Here is a 21,367-nt window from a genome sequence, read left to right on the forward strand (position 1 = left end):
AAGATTAATTAACATCACAGAAGAACTTTTCAATTGCAAATCTTTTTTAAGTCTCAGGATATTAGATGGCAAACAAATCAAACAACTTAAATAAAATTCATATTGTATATAAATTTTCCCCAAAATATTATAAATTAATTGTAACTATACATCAAAAACCAGTGGTTCTTAGGACTTTCCTGGTGGTGCAGTGGTTAAGATTCCATGCTTCCACTGTAGGGGGTGCGGGTTCAATCCCTGGTCAGGGAACTAAGATCCCACATGCCACCCCCAGAAAAATCAGTGGTTTGCTACTGATTTAACTGGAGATATTTTTGGTTGTCACAATCTGGGGAGAGCAGACAGGCAGTGCATCTAGTTGGAAGAGTGCTGCTTAACAGCTTCCAGGACAGTCCCTAAAAAAGAAATATGTGAGGAATTCCCTGGTGGTCCAGTGGTTAGGACTCCACACTTTCACTGCAGAGGACGCGGGTTCAATTCCCTGGTCAGGGAACTTAAGATCCCACAAGCCGCGCGGCATGGCCAGAAATGAAAAAAATACGTGGTCCCAAAATATCAATAGTGTTAACATCAAGACATCCTGTATCAGGTCTTAAAACCAAGCAGCTGAGGAAGAAATTCTCCCTAGGAAAACAGATATGAAAGATCAAACTTGTAGGGCTTCTCTGGTGGCGCAGTGGTTGAGAGTCCGCCTGCCGATTCAGGGGACACGGGTTCGTGCCCCAGTCCGGGAGGATCCCGCATGCCGCGGAACGGCTGGGCCCATGAGCCATGGCCGCTGAGCCTGCACGTCCGGAGCCTGTGCTCCGCAACGGGAGAGGCCACAGAAGTGAGAGGCCCGCGTACCGCAAAAAAAAAAAAAAAAAAAAAAAGATCAAACTTGTAAAGCCCCTAAAGTCCCACTCTCTAACCAATTTACTACCTCCAGAGTTAGGCTACAGAGAAAAGAACACTGACAAATTTGATTAGGAATGAGCATTAATTTCATTAATCCAAATAATTTTTCTTACCCTCAAGAAAACCAGCAGGAAGAACTGTATCAAGAGTTACCAGATAGGGCTTCCTTGGTGGCGCAGAGGTTACGAATCCGCCTGCCAATGCAGGGGACACGGGTTCGAGCCCTGGTCCAGGAAGATTCCACATGCCGCGGAGCAACTAAGCCCGTGTGCCACAACTACTGAGCCTGCGCTCTAGAGTCCGCGAGCCACAACTGCTGAAGCCCGCACACCTAGAGCCCGTGCTCCGCAACAAGAGAAGCCACCGCAATGAGAAGCCCACGCACCGCAAGGAAGAGTAGCCCCCGCTCGCCGCAACTACAGAAAACCCACACGCAGCAACAAAGACCCAACACAGCCAATTAATTAATTATTAAAAATAGAATTACCGGTTAAAGAAACTAACCAGGCACTCAATTACTGAAACAAAACTATCAATGAGACAGTACTCGTTTCACATTAAATAAATCTAAGTTCTGGCCTTATAACAGTTTTCAACTTAAATGTCTAAGAAAAAGCCATTAAAAACAAAGCTGTGTTTCCTATGCAAGATTAAAGAATCACTAAGTTCAATAAATGAGTAAAAATACTTAAACCTGGACATCCTTTGCTCAGCTCAAAAAGAAATCCTTTTCAAAATATCATTTTTATCAAAATTCTATCAATGACAAACATGTAGTATACATGGAGTCCCCAGTTTAGAATATTCTGGCTGCTGAAGTTTTAATCAGTTGCTTTGAAATATATATACACTGCTTTAAGAAAACAGTATTATAAATTTGACTAAAGCCAGAAGACTTTAACTTACTTTTCTTCTACCTTGATACCTTCTCTCAGGTTTTCTTCTACCTTTGGTTTTCTCCTACCTTGATACCTTCTCTCAGGTTTTCTTCTACCTCTGGTTCTCTTACTATCAATTTTTCAGCTGTATTATAGACTAAATATGCATTTTGTACTATCCTGGAAAAATGACCACTATTTACAGAGTTTTTAAAAAATGGCTTCTAAACACAACTTTACGAATACATTTCCAGAGAACAAACATATGGACACCAAGGGGAGAAAGTGGCTGGGGTGGGGGTGAATTGGGAGATTGGGATTGACATATATACACTAATAAGTATAAAATACATAACTAATAAGAACCTGCTGTATAAAAAAATAAATAAAATAAAATTCAAAAAAACCACAAAAAACTGCATTTCCTTTACCAGAAGCCTATTCATGGATTCAACAGTTGTATGATATTCTTTTAAAAAGTTATTAGAAACTCAAAGAATATTATTATAAAAAACTGAATAGATAATTCAGTTTGAGTCTAACATCTGAAGGCCTAAAAAATGCTCATCGTTGCAGAATTCCTTAAAAGGTAACAAGATTCTCAAATACTTAATAAACATGTTTAATACATTTTTTTTCCTAAGTGAAGCAAACGTTTTATCGAAATCAATTGTCAAATCACAATTTATCCAAATGACAATGCTACATTGTTCTTAAAAGAGTGGGCACAAATATGGCACAGACACAATCCAGCATCTATCAAAATACCATCTGTAAAGAACCTGACTTATTTCGTGCTGTGCGTGAATGTGGTCCAGCATATAAGGTAGACTCAAAACCAGTCAATTTTTTTTCTTGATAACATGAAAAACATTTCACTACTTTGCCTCAAAATTAAGCACACTCATCTGTCTGTAACAACCGTGTTTAATACATTTTTTAAAGCACCTTTTGTGGGAAACATCATTTCTGTAAAGCGTGTAAGTAATTACTGAGCTTTGAAGTGTTACAACCAAAAGTATTTATAAAATCACTGAATTCAGTTCAGTTTTTCCTGCTTTCAAAATAGCTAGGTACCGGGACCTTCCTGGCGGTCCAGTGGTTAAGACTCTGCCCAATGCAGAGGACTCGAGTTTGATCCCTGGCTGGGGGACTAAGATCCCACATGCTGCACGGTATGGCCAAAAATAACCCCCAAAAAAGCTACATACCAAATACAAATTCTGCTGTCAACAGTCTAAAACACCTTCCGCATTCAAGACTCTAAATACTTATATAAGACAATTGCTGCGTTCAGCTGGCAAATTACTTCCTAGACAATTAAGTCACCTTACCTTGATTTCACTGATTTCTCGTATCCACTCTTTTACCAGGTTATTTAATTTTCCCAAAATTAAAATCCTGTTGATAGAGCAAATATCAATCAAGTATCAAGTTGTTTGTTATTCTAGATCACTACTAATTAAAATGAAAAAGCTTTAATAGGTGGCTTCCTAAATTTTAACCAGTCTTTAAGTTATCAGAAAAGAAGTTTATAGTATTAGCTATATGTAAGCACTGTTACACTGGGTGAGGCATTCCTCTAGCTTAGCAAGGCATTCCCCTTTCTCCTGACAATGCTGTTATACTAACCAAAAGTATCACAAATCAAAATTAAGGGAATAGAACTTTATATAGACGAAAAGTTTTTTCTAGTTATCACTCTTGTTTGAAACAGACATATATCGGGGAGAATAATTCTGACTTGCTGAGTTCCTCAAACCTAGTTTATTATGTTAATAAAAAATTGTAACTTAAAAAAAGATATACATATACACTAATATGTATAAAATGAATAACTAATAAGAACCTGCTGTATAAAAAATAAAATAAAATAAAATTCAAAAAAAGAAAGATATATACACACACTGACCTGCGCTGCAGTTCCTCTTCCTCTTCAAAAACGCCAAAAGGCTTCAGAGTCTCAATTAGTTTCTGGGTAAGTAGGCAGTCAGTCTCCTTGGGGGCTGCTAAGCTGATGGGAGAGGTAATGCCATAGTGCTTCTGTGGCGGCTGTGTTTGCTGTGATCCCTGCGTTGTAACTGGACTGCAAACAGAACTGGATAAAATTACTGTCAAAAAATTTCTACAATTTAAAACTAATCAGATGACTAGAAAAAAATGCTTTAGTAAAATGCATTTCTAAACATAGTTGGTTCCCTGCCTTACCCCAAAAAACTTTCAATACATTTTGTTCGTTTTAAAACAAAAAGTAACACAAAAATTAAGTGATGAAAACATTAGTTCTCCTCCCACTCCAAGGATTTTAACTTTGTCACTATCTAAATATCTAAATAAACTATAAATAAGAATCCAGATCAGGGAATTCCCTGGTGGCAAAGTGGTTAAGAATCCACCTGCCAACTCAGGGGACACAGGTTGAGTCCTGGTCCGGGAAGATCCCACATGCTGAGAAGCAATTAAGGCCGTGCGCCACAACTACTGAAGCCCACATGCCTAGAGCCTGTGCTCCGCAGCAAGAGAAGCCACTGCGCACCACAACTAGAGCCTGTGCACCACATGCCTAGAGCCTGCGCACCACATGCCTAGAGCCTGCGCACCACAACGAAGAGTAGCCCCTGCTTGCCACAACTAGAGAAAACCCACACGCAGCAACAAAGACCCAATGCAGACCCAAAAAAAAAAAAAAAAATCCAGATCAAATAAATTGCTAGAGAAAATGCAATCTAGGATATAGTGGACTTCTTAGAAATTTTACTTACTCCTTACTTCTTGAAAAGGAGCCAAAGTCTATTAAATTGTTATTTCTAAAGAGATGAGGATATATATAAAAACACTATTTTACCAATACAACAGACTCCCCAAATGGAATTTCACATCTGACTTGCAATGAATAAAACTCTAGATAATGAGGCAAATAACATAAACATAACTTGGAGGGGAAGAACTATATTCACACTAAGCTTGTTACAGAATTTTTGGTAAGAGATTTACACTTCAACAATGACTAATCAAAAGTTTTTCTGTTTTAAGAGCAATTCCTGATTTTTACAACCAATAGGGTTTTAACTGGTGAAAAGGTATGGCATGCTCTAAAGAAAGGTTTTAGGAAATTAATCTGACTCAATTATTTTTTGGTGAAACCAATTCTTGTTTTCTTTTTCTCCCTTTTTAAATCAATGGACAGGGACTCTAAAGATAAGCAGCACAATTATTAACTAAAAACTACCTGGTCAAATAACATACAGAACCAGGTAAGGACTAAGGAAGAAGCTAACATCTGAATCAGTTATTTGCCCCAAATTCTGTTCCTTAAATAATTTATACACACACACACCTACTTTTTTTCAAGTTCTAAATATATATATATATACTTTTAATTAAAGTGCAATAATCTACTAAAGCAATAAGATGCCAGAATCCCATGGCAGGTAAGTCCCATTATGTATTTACTACCTATCCCTGGGTTCTGGTTTATACTATGACTGCAGGACTACGTTTTATATTGTCTTCTGATATCAACAGAAAACCTAAGAATGCCAGGAAGCCCATAGTGTTTGTTACTAATTAGTCACTAGGCTGTATAGCATTTAATCAATGCTTCCTAAACTAGTTATACATTGTCTCAATTTTAATTCAGATTTTATAGTAACATTTGCTGAATAAATATGAGTCGGATTTATTATCTCTTACAGCAATTAACTTATGTCTCATCACTTCCTCCTACTACTTTAAATTGCACAGCTATACAAGGCTATGGTGTTAATTCAGAGCTGTGGATCCACATGAGCACCAAGCATCCTCAAAGACTAAATATCTTAATGTTCTATTTTTCAAATTTATGTAGCATCTCCCATGATTAGAATATACAAATTAACATTAAGTGTAAATGCATTCATAATATCTTGGTTAATACATATTTTCGTCAATCAACAAATAGTTATCATCAGGTTCCACCAAGCTGACACCAAAAAGGTGGCCCTCAAAACTGCCTACCATTTCTTCACACCACGCTCTAATAGATTCCAGATAAATTATGTATTAAGTTTAAAAAAATACACTTAACACATATCTTAGTACAATTATATTTTCTTGCATTGTTCATTGCTTCATGTGAGTTTCTCCAAGTAAACTATAGCCCTTCATGACCACCCCAGGATTATGAATACTTTTTATAAATGATTTTAACATAAGTAGAGCCAGATATGAAAACAAGTGTAAAATCCTTTCTAGCTAGACTTGGTTCATGCAAGGAGAGCTTTCAAGTCAAATGTAAATTGAATTCATGTTTTCCTACCTTAAAATAATAAACCTCTATTGGATTGTTTTGTTTTGAGCAAACATCTGCATTCTTTTCCTTTCTGAAGGGGCTAAATTCATTACCAGTTGAGTTTGGATGATCACCAAAATGACTGCCCATTCTCTGTGGGGTTAAGCTTTCTTGCAGATTCCCATTTTTTCTTTCTCAAATATTCAGGTTCTTCATTGTCATACAAAAATCAATGCTTGGCAAGATCCTTGTCTACTTCACCTGTATTACCAGAATATTGGATATAGACTCAGATTTCTTTCTTTTTTTAAAAAATCAATTTATTTATTTATTTTTGGCTGCATTGGGTCTTTGTTGCTGTGTGTGGGCTTTCTCTAGCTGCGGTAAGCAGGGTCTACTCTTCGTTGCGGTGCGCGGGCTTCTCATTGCCGTGGTTTCTCTTGTTGCAGAGCACAGGCTCTAGGCGCACAGGCTTCAGCAGTTGTGACACAAGGGCTCAGTAGTTGTGGCTCACAGGCTCTAGAGTGCAGGCTCAGTAGTTGTGGCGCACGGGCTTAGTTGCTCCACGGCATGTGGGGTCTTCCCGGACCAGGGCTCGAACCCGTGTCCCCTGCACTGGCCACCAGGGAAGTCCTAGACTCAGATTTCTAAATTCACACCAAGTTTGTCTACTTTAATTTGAAAAAAAAAAAAATTGATGTCTACATTAGTTTCCACATGAACATTTTGATGGGGAAACAAATCATACTCCAGTTGTAAATGTTTATTTATTCAAAATGTAGTCACATCATATAAAACCACATTTACTTGTCCCATCTAATTCAAAACAGAACATTATAGGGGGACGTTCCTGGTGGTCCAGTGGTTGAGAATCCGTCTTGCAATGCAGGGGACGCCAGTTCGATCCCTGGTGGGGGAACTAAGATCCCACATGCCTCAGGGCAACTAAGCCTGCACACCGCAACTACTGAGCGCACGTGCCACAACTAATGAGCCCACATGCCACGACTACAGAGAAGCCCATGAGCTGCAAGGAAAGATCCCGCCTGCCGCAACTAAAAAAAAAAAAAAAAAGAGAGAGAAAGGACATATGTATCACATATCTCTGTATGTATACATATCTAATACAAATTACATATAGAACATATACTAATTCAAGAACACATATGAAAAGAAATAAAAGTAAATCACAACCAAATAAAAGGAAAGAAACAAATACATGTTTTGAAAGGTACAAGATACCTGTGTCTCCAATAGAAATGGCTTAATCTTACGCTAAGTGGCTAGACTAGGAATTCTAGGCTGCCAGATGCTCTGAATGTCCAAAATGTAGAAATATTAGCTATGATTGAGCTTTAAATGGAAGAAGTCAAAATTTTCCATTTAATTTTTAATATTAGAAATTAAGTAGAGTGATAAAACAATTTAAGGATCTTTTTGTTGCTGTTCTGTTTCTAACAAAACAAATATACACACTCCAATATCAGGTAATGTGAAGGACTCTGCTTTACAGACTTTCTCCTGGAACTATACACCAGACAGCTAGCTATCAATCCCAAGAATGCAAAGCTCTCCCTCAAATTTTTGAACACATGAGACACCTGCCCATGTCCGTCACTTTCTAGAGACATTTTTACCAGTATTTAGTTTTCTTCAGACATGATTTTAAAAATAACTTCTACAATGATATAAAACAATGAGAAAAAAACTAGATACGGAGCCACAGTATTTGTGATCCACTGAAATTTCTTTCTGGTTTTCAATTTAAATATCAAGAACAGCTGTGCTTTTCCTGAGTAACTGGCTCATTTTCATCTCATGAACATATCTGTACTTACCTTTAGGCTACTGCCTGAATTCTTAGAGCAAAACTGGTGGCCATCCAGCAAGTTCTCTACAAAAATCCAAAAATCACTGTACTTCTGTAAGAACTGTTTTAGTACCCTAATTTCTTGCTGTTTTATATCTCTATCCTGATTCTCCCTTGTCATCCACCTTTAATGCAAACACCGTGCTAGTTTTAAAATGTGACTAAAGCACTCTTAAAAGTCTCAGTCCTTTCTGGGTCAGAGCAAGATATAAATACCTATACATACAGTACATATACGAATCTTGCCCCCCTCCAAAATTACAAAAGACAGCCAAACACTCTTCCCCCCACCCCACTTTTTTGGGAGTAAGGAGGGAGAAACGAAGAGGGCACAATACTAAATATTTTCAGAATTCTTCTCTCTCTTAGAACATAAGGCATTTTCTTTATAATATTTAAAATAATTTTCATCAAGGCAAAGCTTACCCAGGACATATACCCACCTTTCCTTTTTTATTATTTTTAATTTCAACAACATTCTATATAACAAATCCATTCCAACTACACTTGTTCTGCCTCTTGGCATCTTGGTCCCACTCTTTCTACTCCCCTGCTATGCCAAACTACCATTCATACTGCTACCAAGTGTTACCTTCCTAACACACAGCTTCCTTAAAAACCCACATGACTTCTGGTACTGGCATGCAAAACTGTCCACAAAAACTGCTCTCAACCCAGAAGCAATCTGAAAAGAGACAAAGCAGGCCTGATTTCACTTCTACTAGTTATACCACTCTGGTTTCACTTCTGCCACTAGTTATGTGATTCTTGTTAAGTTGTAACTCTATGGATTTACCTTAGAATTTATTACATCTCTTCTCTACTTTGGATGGCAAACTAGAAATTTAAATACTATAACATGTTTATGACATGAAAGTCCAGTTCCCAAACACAGAAAGTTTTTAAACCAATACTCAAAAGAAAGGTCCATCCTTTCCTCATGCTAGGCTAAGACCTAACTCTAATTAGTATAAATATTTTGGTACTCAGAAATGGCAACATTTTTGTGAAACTGGCATATGACTGTAGGCTGCTTATTTTGGCCAGATACTTGTTTCAAAAGTTTAGGCATCCAATTTAACCAATACATGTGCTCTGAAATATCAAGAACCACTTTGATTACAGTAACTATAAAGCTAACTCAAATAGTGCAAGTTCCTATGATTTGTAAACTATAGTTTAGTAGCCCTACATTCAAATAGTCGAAGTATGATCAATCTTTGGATGTATCATATTGACGACCACTTCAAGTCAGTGAGGAAAGTTAAGGAATACTCAAATGAAAGACCTATATTAGTACCTGTTTTCACTAAGTGAATGAAATCCAAAGAGGACTTTCACTTTTACGAAAAAAAGGCAAAAAGCAAAAGCACTCTGTTTGTTTTGCAAGCGGTTTCAGAGGCAGCGTGCGCCCTGAGTAGCAAGAGCGACACTAACAAGCTTCTTCCCCAGGATATACGTATACTCAGCATCAAACTACCATAGCCTGGAACTGTGTCTGTGAGCAGCAATGCTTTATCTCAATTTATTCTATGCATCTGTTAGCAAGATGTGTATAAGGTAGTTGCTTCTTCATTTTATGCCGTTTTGGCTTACAAAAACTTTCACAGGACCTTTCTACTTTTGGATAGGGAGAGAAACCTGTATTCTTAATATGTTCTTAAATCAACTTCTAAAAGTTTCACTGCAAATCAAGGAAGCACATTAAGACGATCACTTTTTCTGTCAGACTGGAGAAAAACAAAGCTGATGTACATCTGGTAAAAAATGAAAGACTTATTATAAACCTCCAAAAATGAGCACTCTTAGCCATCACAAAGGATGTGAACATGGTATATCATTTTAAAAAGCAATCTGGCAATATTCATCAAATTTTTTTTAAAGCTTATGTCTAGCAACTTCATCTCTAGCAATCTCTTACAGAAACACTAGGACACAAGGACTCAAACTGAAGGTCCTGATGTTGGAAGACACAGCCTCTTTAATTTACAACACATTTTTAGTATATTAAATGTGTACATTAAAGCACAAATTTCTACTGCTCCTGGGGTACGAATACAATGGCTTAGAAGACAGGCCAAATACGGGCCCAAAATCCTGTTCAGCAACAATAAGCTTGAAATGAACAATGTCTACCCCAGCATTATACTTTATAGAGGGAGCATGCTTGGTATTTGTAAATAAATACCTCTCTTGACCCTACAGATTCTGGAATTTGACCCTTATTATAGGAATAATACAAAAGATACCCAAGGCTGTTCACTGGAGCACTGTATACAATGCACCAACAAACTGGAAACCACCTAAATATCCATTAATATGATATAGGACTGGCGAATTACAGTACATTCTTACAACTTAATACTATGCTATATAAAAAGAATGAGGTGGTTATCCCATGTAGTAGCATGGAAACATGGCCACAATATGTCAGGTGAAAGAAGTTGTAGAATATAATTATGATAATAGCTAATATTTACTGAAACCTCAACATATTCCAGTTAGTGTGGCAAGCACTTTACATTATTCCTGACTATTCCAACGACTCTATTCACTGGGTCAGGATATGATCTCAGGCATCTGACTATAATCATAAGCCTCTATACATCTTTCACAACATACAGTCTTGTACCTTTAAAAGTTATTTGTGTATTATGTCTATACATGCATAGAAACACATGAAGCAAAACTGATTGTTGGAAGAATTCCATCTTCTAGGATTTTGTTTCCATTTGTTAAAGTACTTTTAAAGATAAATATTAATGAAGTCATACAAAAGTTGAAAATCATCTAATTCTACTATTCACCATTAAGCTTGTGATAGTAAAGAGACTAAAACCACCCCCTAAAATCATTCCCCAACAGCAAGGGACAGCAAACAAATGTTCAATTTAAATCAATAATTAGCTTTTTGATTATTAGCTTTGTAGTTTATGCTAATCAAAATGTTATTTTAAAGAACTGAAAAACCTTAAAATGGATTTTTCAGTGTAACGCTTTGTGATTAGAAAATTAAATACAAAGCAAATCATGATTTACAGCTCTAGAAAACTGGTAAAGCACCAAAGCTATCTATCAAACTTCATCAATCCAATTTTCCTAAAAGCACCTTTTCCTCATTTAAGTTATTTTTCCCAGAAAGTATTTTATTAGGCTGAAATTTACTGAACTACGATCCTAAATATGTATGAAAGACAATGCTAAAATCAGGAATACAAAAATAGTCTCTAACCTCAGTGACAATCTCAAATTTGGTCTGGGATTCAGATCTTTAAAGAACAGATCAGTGCAAAGTAAAAGCTTAAAATAAACATTACAGAAACAAAGAATCAAGGATATACCAAAGGAAAAGGTTAAGGAGGTATGCACTCTAAATGACTTGCAGAAGGGGAAAGGAGCAGTCTCTGCAGATGACTAACACACAAAGGAAAGGACAACAAATCACCAATGGTGTTTCCTGAAATAGTTAATATTTAACGACTTTCTTCCCAATTTAAACAAAGCTCATGCTACTGATGAATCTCTGCCTCCTCACATTGGGCATACGGAATTGGTGGCACGTAGTACTAAAAGGGTCAATTGCCTCAAAATATATAGATCCTAGCCAACAGAAAACACTGTCATTTCTTGCTAGTTTCAGTCAGTGAAGTTAAAACTGAAAGCTTAACTTACTTGATATTCTTCTTTAGAAGTAATCAGATAAATCACAGTAACACTTAATGGGTACATCCCAGGTGGTCCAGTAGTTAAGAATCCATCTTGCAATGCAGGGGATGCCGGTTCAATCCCTGGTCCGGGAACTAAGAACCCACATGCCACAGAGCAGCGAAGCCCACGCTCAGCAACTACTGAGCCCATGCACTGCAACTACTGAGCCCGCACGCCACAACTACAGAGCCCACGCACCACAACTAGAGAGAAGCCTGCGCACCGCAACAAAGAGACGGCGCACAGCAACAAAAGATCCCACATGCCACAACTAAGACCCAACACAGCCAAAAAATAAATATTTTTTTAAAAACCACAGTATGTAATTTGCTGTTCAAAGGCCTTAACCTTAAACGTAATGTGCCCATTCAAATTAAGCAGGAAAAAAGGACATTGAACAGAATAGGAATATGGGATCTCTCTAAAGTATCTGAATATGCATTAAATATTAATTCTTACCGGAAATAATACAATCTCCTCTTTCACAAGAAGTTTAACACATATTTAAATTTTACCTGTAGCTTAGACAAGACAACGTATTTGCTCACTAAGACATTATTCTAAGGATGGCTAATTCACCTGCCATCCTGTGTAACTGGTACTAAACATAGTTAGAACCTAACTATAGTCTTAAAATATGTATTCCAGGTGGATCATCCAGCCAATATTTAGTCAGCAGCAGAGGCTCAAGTATAGATGAAGCAATAGTTTACGCTCAAGGGGAATAAATTATGATGAATCCCAACGCCAAACTTTGGAAATAAAAGGTTGATTATACAGAGAAAGGGTACTTGTTACTGAATTGTAACAATGGCCAGGTTATTTTTCCTTCCTTCCTAAGGGCACTTCCAACTGTCCCTCTGCCCTCTCTCCAAGAGGGGCTAGAAGCAAAAACAAAAAACAGCCAAACCACAGCATTCCTGCATCAGTATTTGTCAAGCACAATTTGAAAATGAAAGAAATGTAACTAGAGAATCTAAAAAGTACAAAAATGTATCAGAAAATAATAGTCAAAAATATATTAAATCATAGTATTATAAACAGGAAATGCAATTTAGATGTTTCTGATAACCAAAATGACAGGAACACTATTCTTAAATAAAAACTTATTTAAAACTATAAAGACTACTGTAAAATGCAAGAAGCTGGTTTCTGAACGAAATATAGAGGGAACAGAAATGTGAGACAATTCTGTGACAGAAGAGGAATAAAAATATCAAATTTAAATTCCTACATTTTTTTCTTCTGCAAATCCTTAAATTTTCAAGTGAGAATGCTATAAAATTCTGCAGACCTGCAATCCAACGACTAAAAAACAACTATCTTCCACACAACTTGATCTTGAAAATTAAGTATACTTAAGACATACAAACAGACTCCCATTGAGCTGATGAAACATAGTTTTCAACAAGATACACAGTAAATGGCACAGTACTAGAATGAGAATGAAACATGGAACCCAGAGTTGAATTCGGCTGCAGTCTATAACTTAGCACCCTTAAGACCTTAGAGTGACGACTTTGAGCCTCACTTTACAAGAACTAATATCTCCTGCAATGGTGCTTTTTTATGAATCACAGACTCAGATTGTACACTTATTTAAAAGCTGCTGAATAATCAGAACGATGAACATACCAAATAAAAGACATGCCTCTTCCACCAACCAAAAATGAAAAATAGCTGGGACTCCAACTGGCCTCATTTTGCCAGAGAGTAGCTTTTATAAACCTGCCTAGATGCAACTCAAGGTGAAATTTAATTGTAATGTTAACTTGAAGTAGCTTAGTTACCAAGAAATGGAATATTCTGATGAATCAAAAGTTATATGTTTTCAAGCCAGAAGGCTTTGGGGGGTTGAGGGAGGGGGTGTCAGGGAGTGGGAACTGACTTACAAATTCACTCAAATCCAATTATCTTCCCTCCCAACTTCTCCATCAAAAAGCATGAACCGACAACATGCTTAAAGTAAAATACCACATTTCAAAACCATAACTTTTATTAAGCAGCAAGAAATTCATTACAAAATCTCTACATCTTAAAATCTGAGAATCAAAATCTCTCAGTTACAAGTTACCTTTCAAAGGTTATCTAATACATTGTTTTTCATTGACAACAAAAAATATCTTTAAATCATGTGTGTGTCCATTCCTCCAGACCATTCAAAAACCACCAGAGATGCTGCACAGACACCACCACTGGAAACAGCGCAGCTTGGGGCAGCTGTCAGTTGTTACTATACATCAGTTTCTCGAACTTTTGGGTCTTAGGACCCTTTCACAACTCTTAAAATTTATTGAGGACTCCAATGACCTTTTTTTTATATGGATTATGTCTGCCATTATTTACTACATTAGAAATTACAACAGGGAAATTTTTGTACAGTAACAAGAAATCTATTACATGTTAACATAAATGACTTTTTTAAAAATAACTGGTTTCCAAAACAAAAAACTTAGTGAGAAGAACAGCACTATTTTACATTTTTGCAGATCTCTTAACTCCGGCTTAATCAAAAATAGCTGGTTCCCGGACTTCCCTGGTGGCGCAGTGGTTGAGAGTCCGCCTGCCGATGCAGGGGACGCGGGTTCGTGCCCTGGTCCGGGAAGATCCCACATGCCGCGGAGTGGCTGCGCCCGTGAGCCATGGCCGCTGAGCCTGCGCGTCCGGAGCCTGTGCTCCGCAACGGGAGAGGCCACAACAGTGAGAAGCCCGTGTACCGCAAAAAAAAAAAAAAAAAAAAAAGCTGGTTCCCACATCTGCTTCTGCATGCAATCCCTTTTGATAAGTTGTTTTGGTAGATGCACAGGAATAAAACCTGGCATTACACCATTATAACTAGAAAACAGTGTTCTAATAGCCTTTTCAAATAACTTTGGATATTCTTCTTTGATATTACACCAAAATGCCGCAAGTGGTAATTTCTTAGAGACTAGTTACAGTATGAAAGCAGAAACTACAGCAATAAACCCTTTGCACTCTTGCATTAAAATCGACTGGTCCACCTTGCACTTTAAATGTACCTTTACCCATGCATGATTTTATTGCATCATGATTGGTGGTTTGGAAAATGTGGGTTCACTTAAGATACGCATATCTTCCAAATGTTGGCACATTATTATACAAAATCAAAAAAAGTTCACTAATATCACCATCGATCAAATCAGAAACATTTTTAATTACTGGGAGGCTGTCAAGCTCACAATGACAGAAACAAGCATTCTAAAATTCTAATTTTTGCTTGAAAGCTCAAATTTTATCACTGGCCACAAACACTGTCAGTTGTTCTTAAAGAGACAGGCTCCATTTTTCAAGTAAATGCTAAGTAGTCAAGTATGAACATCATAGTTCATCAATTGTTCTTTCAGGTAAAAACAGAGCTCAATGAGAAAAGCACTAGCTTAGCTCACAAATCAATCATACATGTGCTCTTCGCAAAACAACCATCCTACTTTTTAGCATACAGCTTTAAGTGTACTTCCCATTTTATCACAACATACTCAAAAAACTCAAGGGTCAAGACTTAATAAAATTAACATTTTTTACTGCTTCATCAAGGACTTTTTTTTCAAACTGTGTGTGTTTGTGTGCATGTGTGTAGTGAAGTAATACAATGACAACTAGTAGAATACAGTGCCTCTGCCTTGATTCTTCCTAAAGCATCACTACCCACCACTGCTTTTGCACCACTGGTGCAAATGTCAACAGACTAAAAAGACATAACATCTCAATATTATGAAAAGTTTGGATTTTATGTACTCCCTAAAAGGATCTCAAGGACCCCTGACATCCAGGCTTCTACAAATCACACTCTGAGAACCACTGTTACACGATATTACTACCCACCAAAAGGTCTCAGTTCTACCTCTTATCACTACATGAAACTACTCCAATTCCCTCTTTTTTTGTGACAACCCCAAAAATATGGAAGAAAAGCTACTGTCTCCCCCAAGTCTTGCTAAATATCTCTTCCAATAACATTCTACAAATGTGCCATGAATGCTAAGTCACTGATAATGTTTACTCCCCTTAAAGTCTTTTTTATTACCAGTGTGATAACTAGAACTGAGCTGATGCAAATAATGATCTGACCAGCACAGAGTAAGGCAGAAACTGGAATATAGTTCTCATACAGGTCTTATACACTGTATTAATGCAGTAGTTGTCAACAAGATGTTGGCCCCCAAGGTACATCTGGCAATATCTGGACACACTTTTGATTTTCATTACCAGGACATGGGGGGTGGGACTCCCACAATCTAGTAGGTAGAAGTCAGGCATGCTGTTAAACACCCTGCAATACACAGGACAGAATTATCAGCCTAAAATGTGAATAGTACCACCATAAGAAATCTGGTATTAACAGATCCTAAGACTACCAAAATTTTGGAAGCTTAATCACCATGGCTCTTAAACCATACCAGCTTTTCAAAACTATATATGCAATGACATATGCTTTTGGACAATATATGGAGACCTGCTCACAATGTTTTCTAACGACGTAACTTCAGTAATCTGTTTTGATTTCATCCATTCTGACAATTTACCTATACCTTAACCCCCCCACCCACACACAAAGACTTAACAGCCACACCAAACAGGAAAGTGGAAGTCAAACACAATACAGTCTGGAAATCACAATTCAAAACATCAAAGAAATAAAATTAATGACACCAGAACATGAAAAACAAAGAAAGCAAACTAATGAGAAAAAAGGCCTACTTAACTAGGCAGTCTATGGTCTTTTAGTTTACTTTAAAAGGACTATAGTACACATAGGGTTAACAGTAAGAGAAAAGCTAATGAAAAACTGGCCATATTGTTCACATTTCAAGAAACACACTAGAAAGACAATATCCGTGTGTGAGAATCTGCTGCCTTCACTTTGTCTTCCATTTTAAACATCTGCACTAACTTCCAAAGAATGTGAAGCACTTAGGTCTTTAAAGGAAAGGTATACCTCCCTTCCTCAAAGCATGCTGGGAAAAAGCAGGTATAAAAGAACTTTTAATTTCTAAAAAGACATAAATTATTTCTTCATTAAAGCCCTTTAAGGCATACATTTCCTATTACTGATCAATTTTTAATACTGACATGATTATCAGAAACAGCAATAAAATGTGAGCTAACACAAAGAAGTCACATGGCATTACTGCAAACATTTAGGTTTACTTTAATTGCTGCTGAATTGAAAAATGCCACAAAAATCTTGCTTAGACTCGGTTCTCCTAGTAACCCTTTTCATTGTTCCATAAAAGTATGATTCAATTAACAGGGACCTTGCATCTTATAAGATTTTAGGTCTGCTATATTTAATTAAAATTAACAAATATTCTCATTACAGAAATAATATGTTGATAGGCCTCTTAACAAAATGACTAGAGTGGGTGAGAAGGAAGGAGCATGAAATTCCTTTTTAAAATATCGTGTAAAATGGGACAGATGTCTTTAAAGCCTGTTTCAAACTTAGAGCCTCACCTGTAAACAGAGACATACACACATATACACATACATAAATAAAACAGTAAAACTATAATCAGTGATATTTGCAGAAAAGGTGTTTTTACTTAAAAAATAAAATAAAATAAGCGTAAGGTGACCGTTAGGTGTCTAGAAACCCCAAAATCTTTATTCTGCGTTCAAGTAAAACTTCAAGGGTCAATTACACGCTTCGGGGCTACAAAGAGAACTCGGCCCCCCATCTCTCACCCTTGAATCTTCAAAAATGGAAGAAATGCAGTCTCACGATTTAGGCCTCTACTCTGCTGTATACAAGCAGAAAAAAAGGCTGTAATCTTTCGATCAACAATGAGTTCTCAAGTTACATCCCATTCTTTGAGAGAGAAAAGAAAAGGAAAACTTCTTTAAAATACCCAACAAGGGGAAAAAAGTATAAGATACAGGCCTAGTGAGATTAGAAGGCACAGATGGACTACAATAAGAAAAAGTCTACCATCAGAAGAACAGAAAGTATCACTGCACATGGAAAGACGGAAGCAAGATGAAATCCGGCGACCCTATCGAAACAAAACCGGGAGAGCAACACGTAACGCAACGCCTTTCGACGGGGGGCACCCGGGAAAGTGCCCCTCTCCTGGCAGCCGAAAGGCTGGAGGGAACGGAGGCGGGGGGAGGGGATGTTCGAACAGCTGGACTCGACGCTCAAAACTGGGCTTTTAACTCGCGCTCAGGCAGGCTTGGACGCGGAAGTGGGTTAACACTGGCGTACGAAGTGGGCATCTAGGAAACGTGAGGGAGAGCTAGGCCGGGAACAGAAGCAGCGAAACGAGCCCGAGAGGCGCCGGGGGACGAGCCCGAACCCCGTGTGCAGACCCCGCGAGGAGCAGGGCCTTCCTCCCCGGCAGCTGGGCACCGGGTTCCCCCCCCCCTTTCTTTTATCGGACGAGGCGGAGGAGCGGGAGCAGTAAGGTTAGAAGCTCCTCCGGCCCTTCCGGAAGGGGAAGGCCCCCGGCCCGACAGCCGCCGAAGCCAGGAAGGGGTGGGGGGAAGCGGGAACCGAACACAAGGGGAAGTGCGGCGGCGAGTGGGAGAGGAAACAGGAAGAGCCCCAGTCCCGCCCGCCTCCCCTCGGGGCGAGGGCCCGGCTCGCGCGCCCCCCTCCCCCCTCCCCTCCCCCGACGCCCCCAAGGCCCCACCGGCGTGCGAGAGAAAACAGAATACAAATCACTTACAACGGCATCGTCTCCGGCGCCGGCACCGCCCAGTCACTTCCCCCCCGCAACCACCGCCGCTGCCGCCCTGGGCATGATCCACTGAGGCGGGAGGGAGGGGGGGGGCCTGCCTCAGCCCTGGGTCCAACCCCACTCCCGCACCCGCTCCCGCCGCTTTAAGCGCTTCTCCTCCTTCCCCTTCGTCCTAACATGGCGCCCGAGCGCTACCACAGCAACGTTCTAGAACCGCTGACGCCGCTACACACGCTATGCGTGCGCCTGCGCAGCAGCCGCCCGGCCCGCCGCGAAGCCTCACGGGAAGGGTAGTTCGTGCGCCGGCAGGCGCTTCGGCGGCTTCCGCCGCAGTTGTGTCCGGCTTCCGCGGCACACGTAGCGGGTATGGGAGGTATCCGATTGGGAGGCTCTGGGCTCGGGGGTGTCCCTCCTGCCGGGCCGCTCTTGTCGCCGATGGGGGCGATGCAGCCCGGACGGCGCGAGGAAGGCCCCGGAGAGGCGCCGCTTCCGGTGCATTGTGAGGTCCCGCCGTTCTCTCCGCCCGAGGTCGCGGCGGCTGCGCTTCCCCTCGGACCGCGTCGGTGGAGGCGCTTGGAGGGGACCGAGGCGCCCACGCGTGACCCGGGCGCTGGGCTCAGCACGGGGACACTGGGTTGTAACAGGTTACTCAACCTCTTATTTTTTGCAAAGTGAGAGTAATGCCTGCTTCCTAGGGTAGTGGCGCCTATTTAATGTGATAATGCAATAAGGGTGCTTGGCACTGCGGGGGACAGAGGGCGCAGAGACGTCACTAGGACTCCCGCCTTACCCGCTAGACTCGGTTCCCCCGGTACGGAGCTTTGGAGTTGTTCTGTCCACTGAGGTGTACACAGGCGCTCAGGAAATATCTGTTGAATGAATAAATTTGCTGGATAGGATTGTGATGACAGCAGATTCGAGAACAGGAGCTAAATTTATTTCTAACAGCTGGTGCACTGGAACTCACTGTAAAGCTGTCATTCAGTAGAAACGTAGGTGGCAGTAAGCCTTGGGATATTAGCAAAGGCCGTTTCGCCCATAGTTTCCCTGAGGTGGTGTTTTGCAACCCCTTCTCTCCGTGGGGTGGGACCTGGGAGTTACCTGCACACCTCCAGCAAAAGTTGAATAAAGAATACCTGAGACTGACTTGACTCTGATATTCTTTCCCTCTTCGAATATGGAACGCGTTCCAAAGTGTCACACAGAAGATTAATGGAGGGAAAGGGGGGCATCACATATGGGAAAGTTAAAGTTCTAAATTCTTTAAATATGCACTTGTAACTCTTCAGGAAATTTGACAAAAGATTTCCATTTTTTCACAGAAAGTCTAGTGGGACTAGCGTTCTAGGACTAATGAGGGGCTCAGTGGGAAAAGCACAGGATCCAAACCCGCATTGTTCAATAAGGTAGCCATTTGTCACATGCGGCTTGCCGGCACTTGAAATGAGGCTCGTTCATTTAAGATGTAAATTCAAATCACGCGCACATTTCAGAGATCTTACTATGAACAAAAGAATGAAATACCTCACTGACAATTTTTTTATATTGTGTTTTGGATATAGTGCATTAAAGAAAATGTGAAAATTTCAACTGTTTCTTTTTACTTTTTAAAATGTGGCTACTAGAAAAATTTTAATTATGTATGTGCCCATCATTTCTACGGAACAGCAATGATCTGGAGACACACTTGTATTTGATTCTCAATTCTACTTATTCCCTTACCCTCTTGTGGCTTTAGGTGGGGGCCCAGCAATAGACCTGTCAAAATTTTTGAAAATCTGAGGTCCAGTGGAATCAATAAAATATTAAAGCTATGGTCTTAAAAATTGCTCATAAAGATAGGCACTGATGATTGTCAAATACTAACACTGTCCCACTTAGATTCTGTGGGGTGGGAGCAGATAAACACCTGAAGAGGTAAGGGAATTATAGATTGTAATAAGAACCATGAATAAAATAAATCAGATGATAAAATTACGGGGCAGTTTAGATAGGGTGGTCAAACTAGGCTTCTCAGAGGAGCTGATCTTTGACCTGAGACCTGAAGCCTTTCTGAGAGATTTGGATTTTATCTTTTTGTGAATGGGGAAGACATTGGAAGTTTTAAAACGGGAAGATTACATTGATATTTGTGGGAAGATAAAAGGGTAGGGAATCAATTTGAACTTCCCAGACAGGAACTTCCCTGGTGGCGCAGTGGTTAAGAATCCGAGTGCCAATGCAGGGGACACGGTTTGAGCCCTGGTCCAGGAAGATTCCCACATGCCGTGGAGCAACTATACCCTTACGCCACAACTACTGAAGCCGGCGCACTCTAGAGCCCGTGCTCCGCAACAAGAGAAGCCACCGCAACAAAGGGTAGCCCACACACTGCAACGAAGAGTAGCCCCCGCTCTCCACAACTAGAAAAAGCCCGCATGCAACAACGAAGACCCAACACAGCCAAAAATAAATAAAATAAAAGATAATTTTTTAAAAAATATGCTGTGAACTGCCAGATGTTTTGAAGTTGGAGGAAAGATGAGGTGGCTCTTGCCATATTCAGGTAAGAGATGATGAAGCTTGAAATAAAAAAGAAGGGACCAATTTGAGAGAGATTTAGGCAATGTGGTTAATCCTAGTTTCAAGAGGGGAGGGGAGGAAGAAGACAAAGATGATTACGAAGGTTCTGGCCGGGGTGGGGGGGGGATTAAATGAAATAGGAAACAAGAGGATAACGGGGCACGGGGATGAGGTTGTGAGAGTGGTTTGATGTGGGTTGATTCTGAAGTGCTTGTGGGACCTTCCGAAAAGTCTCTGAGGCTATTGAAAACATACTCCAGGAGCTGAGGAGAGAAGTCAGGGCTGGAAACAGAGATTCTAAACTCTGAAAGCAACTTGCTCATATTTCGGAATCCTGTTTCAGTTCTGGAAGGGCCTTACATACACCTGGCCACTACAATCTGACCCAACTCCTGTTTCACAAATGAGTAACGAGCTAGGTGGTCACAAATCCCCAACGTTTAGAACCCAATTAAGGATATAATTTGAGCCAAGGAAAGTG

At 39.7% G+C, this 21,367-nt stretch overlaps 1 protein-coding gene across 9 annotated transcripts in view; it reads right to left on the reverse strand.

Moving 5' to 3' along the window:
• PAPOLA (poly(A) polymerase alpha) overlaps positions 1-18,535 on the reverse strand; it is a 57,444-nt gene extending 38,909 nt beyond the window's left edge. For 3 of the 9 annotated variants that reach the window (XM_060163921.1, XM_060163872.1, XM_060163737.1), the window contains exons 1-3: positions 18,313-18,535; positions 3,688-3,873; positions 3,110-3,176 (exon numbers count right to left, since the gene is read on the reverse strand). In XM_060163921.1, coding sequence (XP_060019904.1) covers positions 3,110-3,176; positions 3,688-3,873; positions 18,313-18,320 — 261 coding nt within the window. In that variant the 5' untranslated portion in view covers positions 18,321-18,535. Of the gene's footprint in view, positions 1-3,109; positions 3,177-3,687; positions 3,874-7,883; positions 7,940-11,587; positions 11,716-18,312 lie in introns of all 9 variants that reach the window. The other 6 variants (XM_060163811.1, XM_060164228.1, XM_060164032.1 and 3 more) reach the window with 6 other exon arrangements.
• Between the last annotated feature and the right edge of the window lie 2,832 nt (positions 18,536-21,367).

The sequence above is a fragment of the Lagenorhynchus albirostris genome, chromosome 1, assembly GCF_949774975.1.
Source record: "Lagenorhynchus albirostris chromosome 1, mLagAlb1.1, whole genome shotgun sequence".
In the NCBI taxonomy this organism is placed as follows: Eukaryota; Metazoa; Chordata; class Mammalia; order Artiodactyla; family Delphinidae; genus Lagenorhynchus; species Lagenorhynchus albirostris.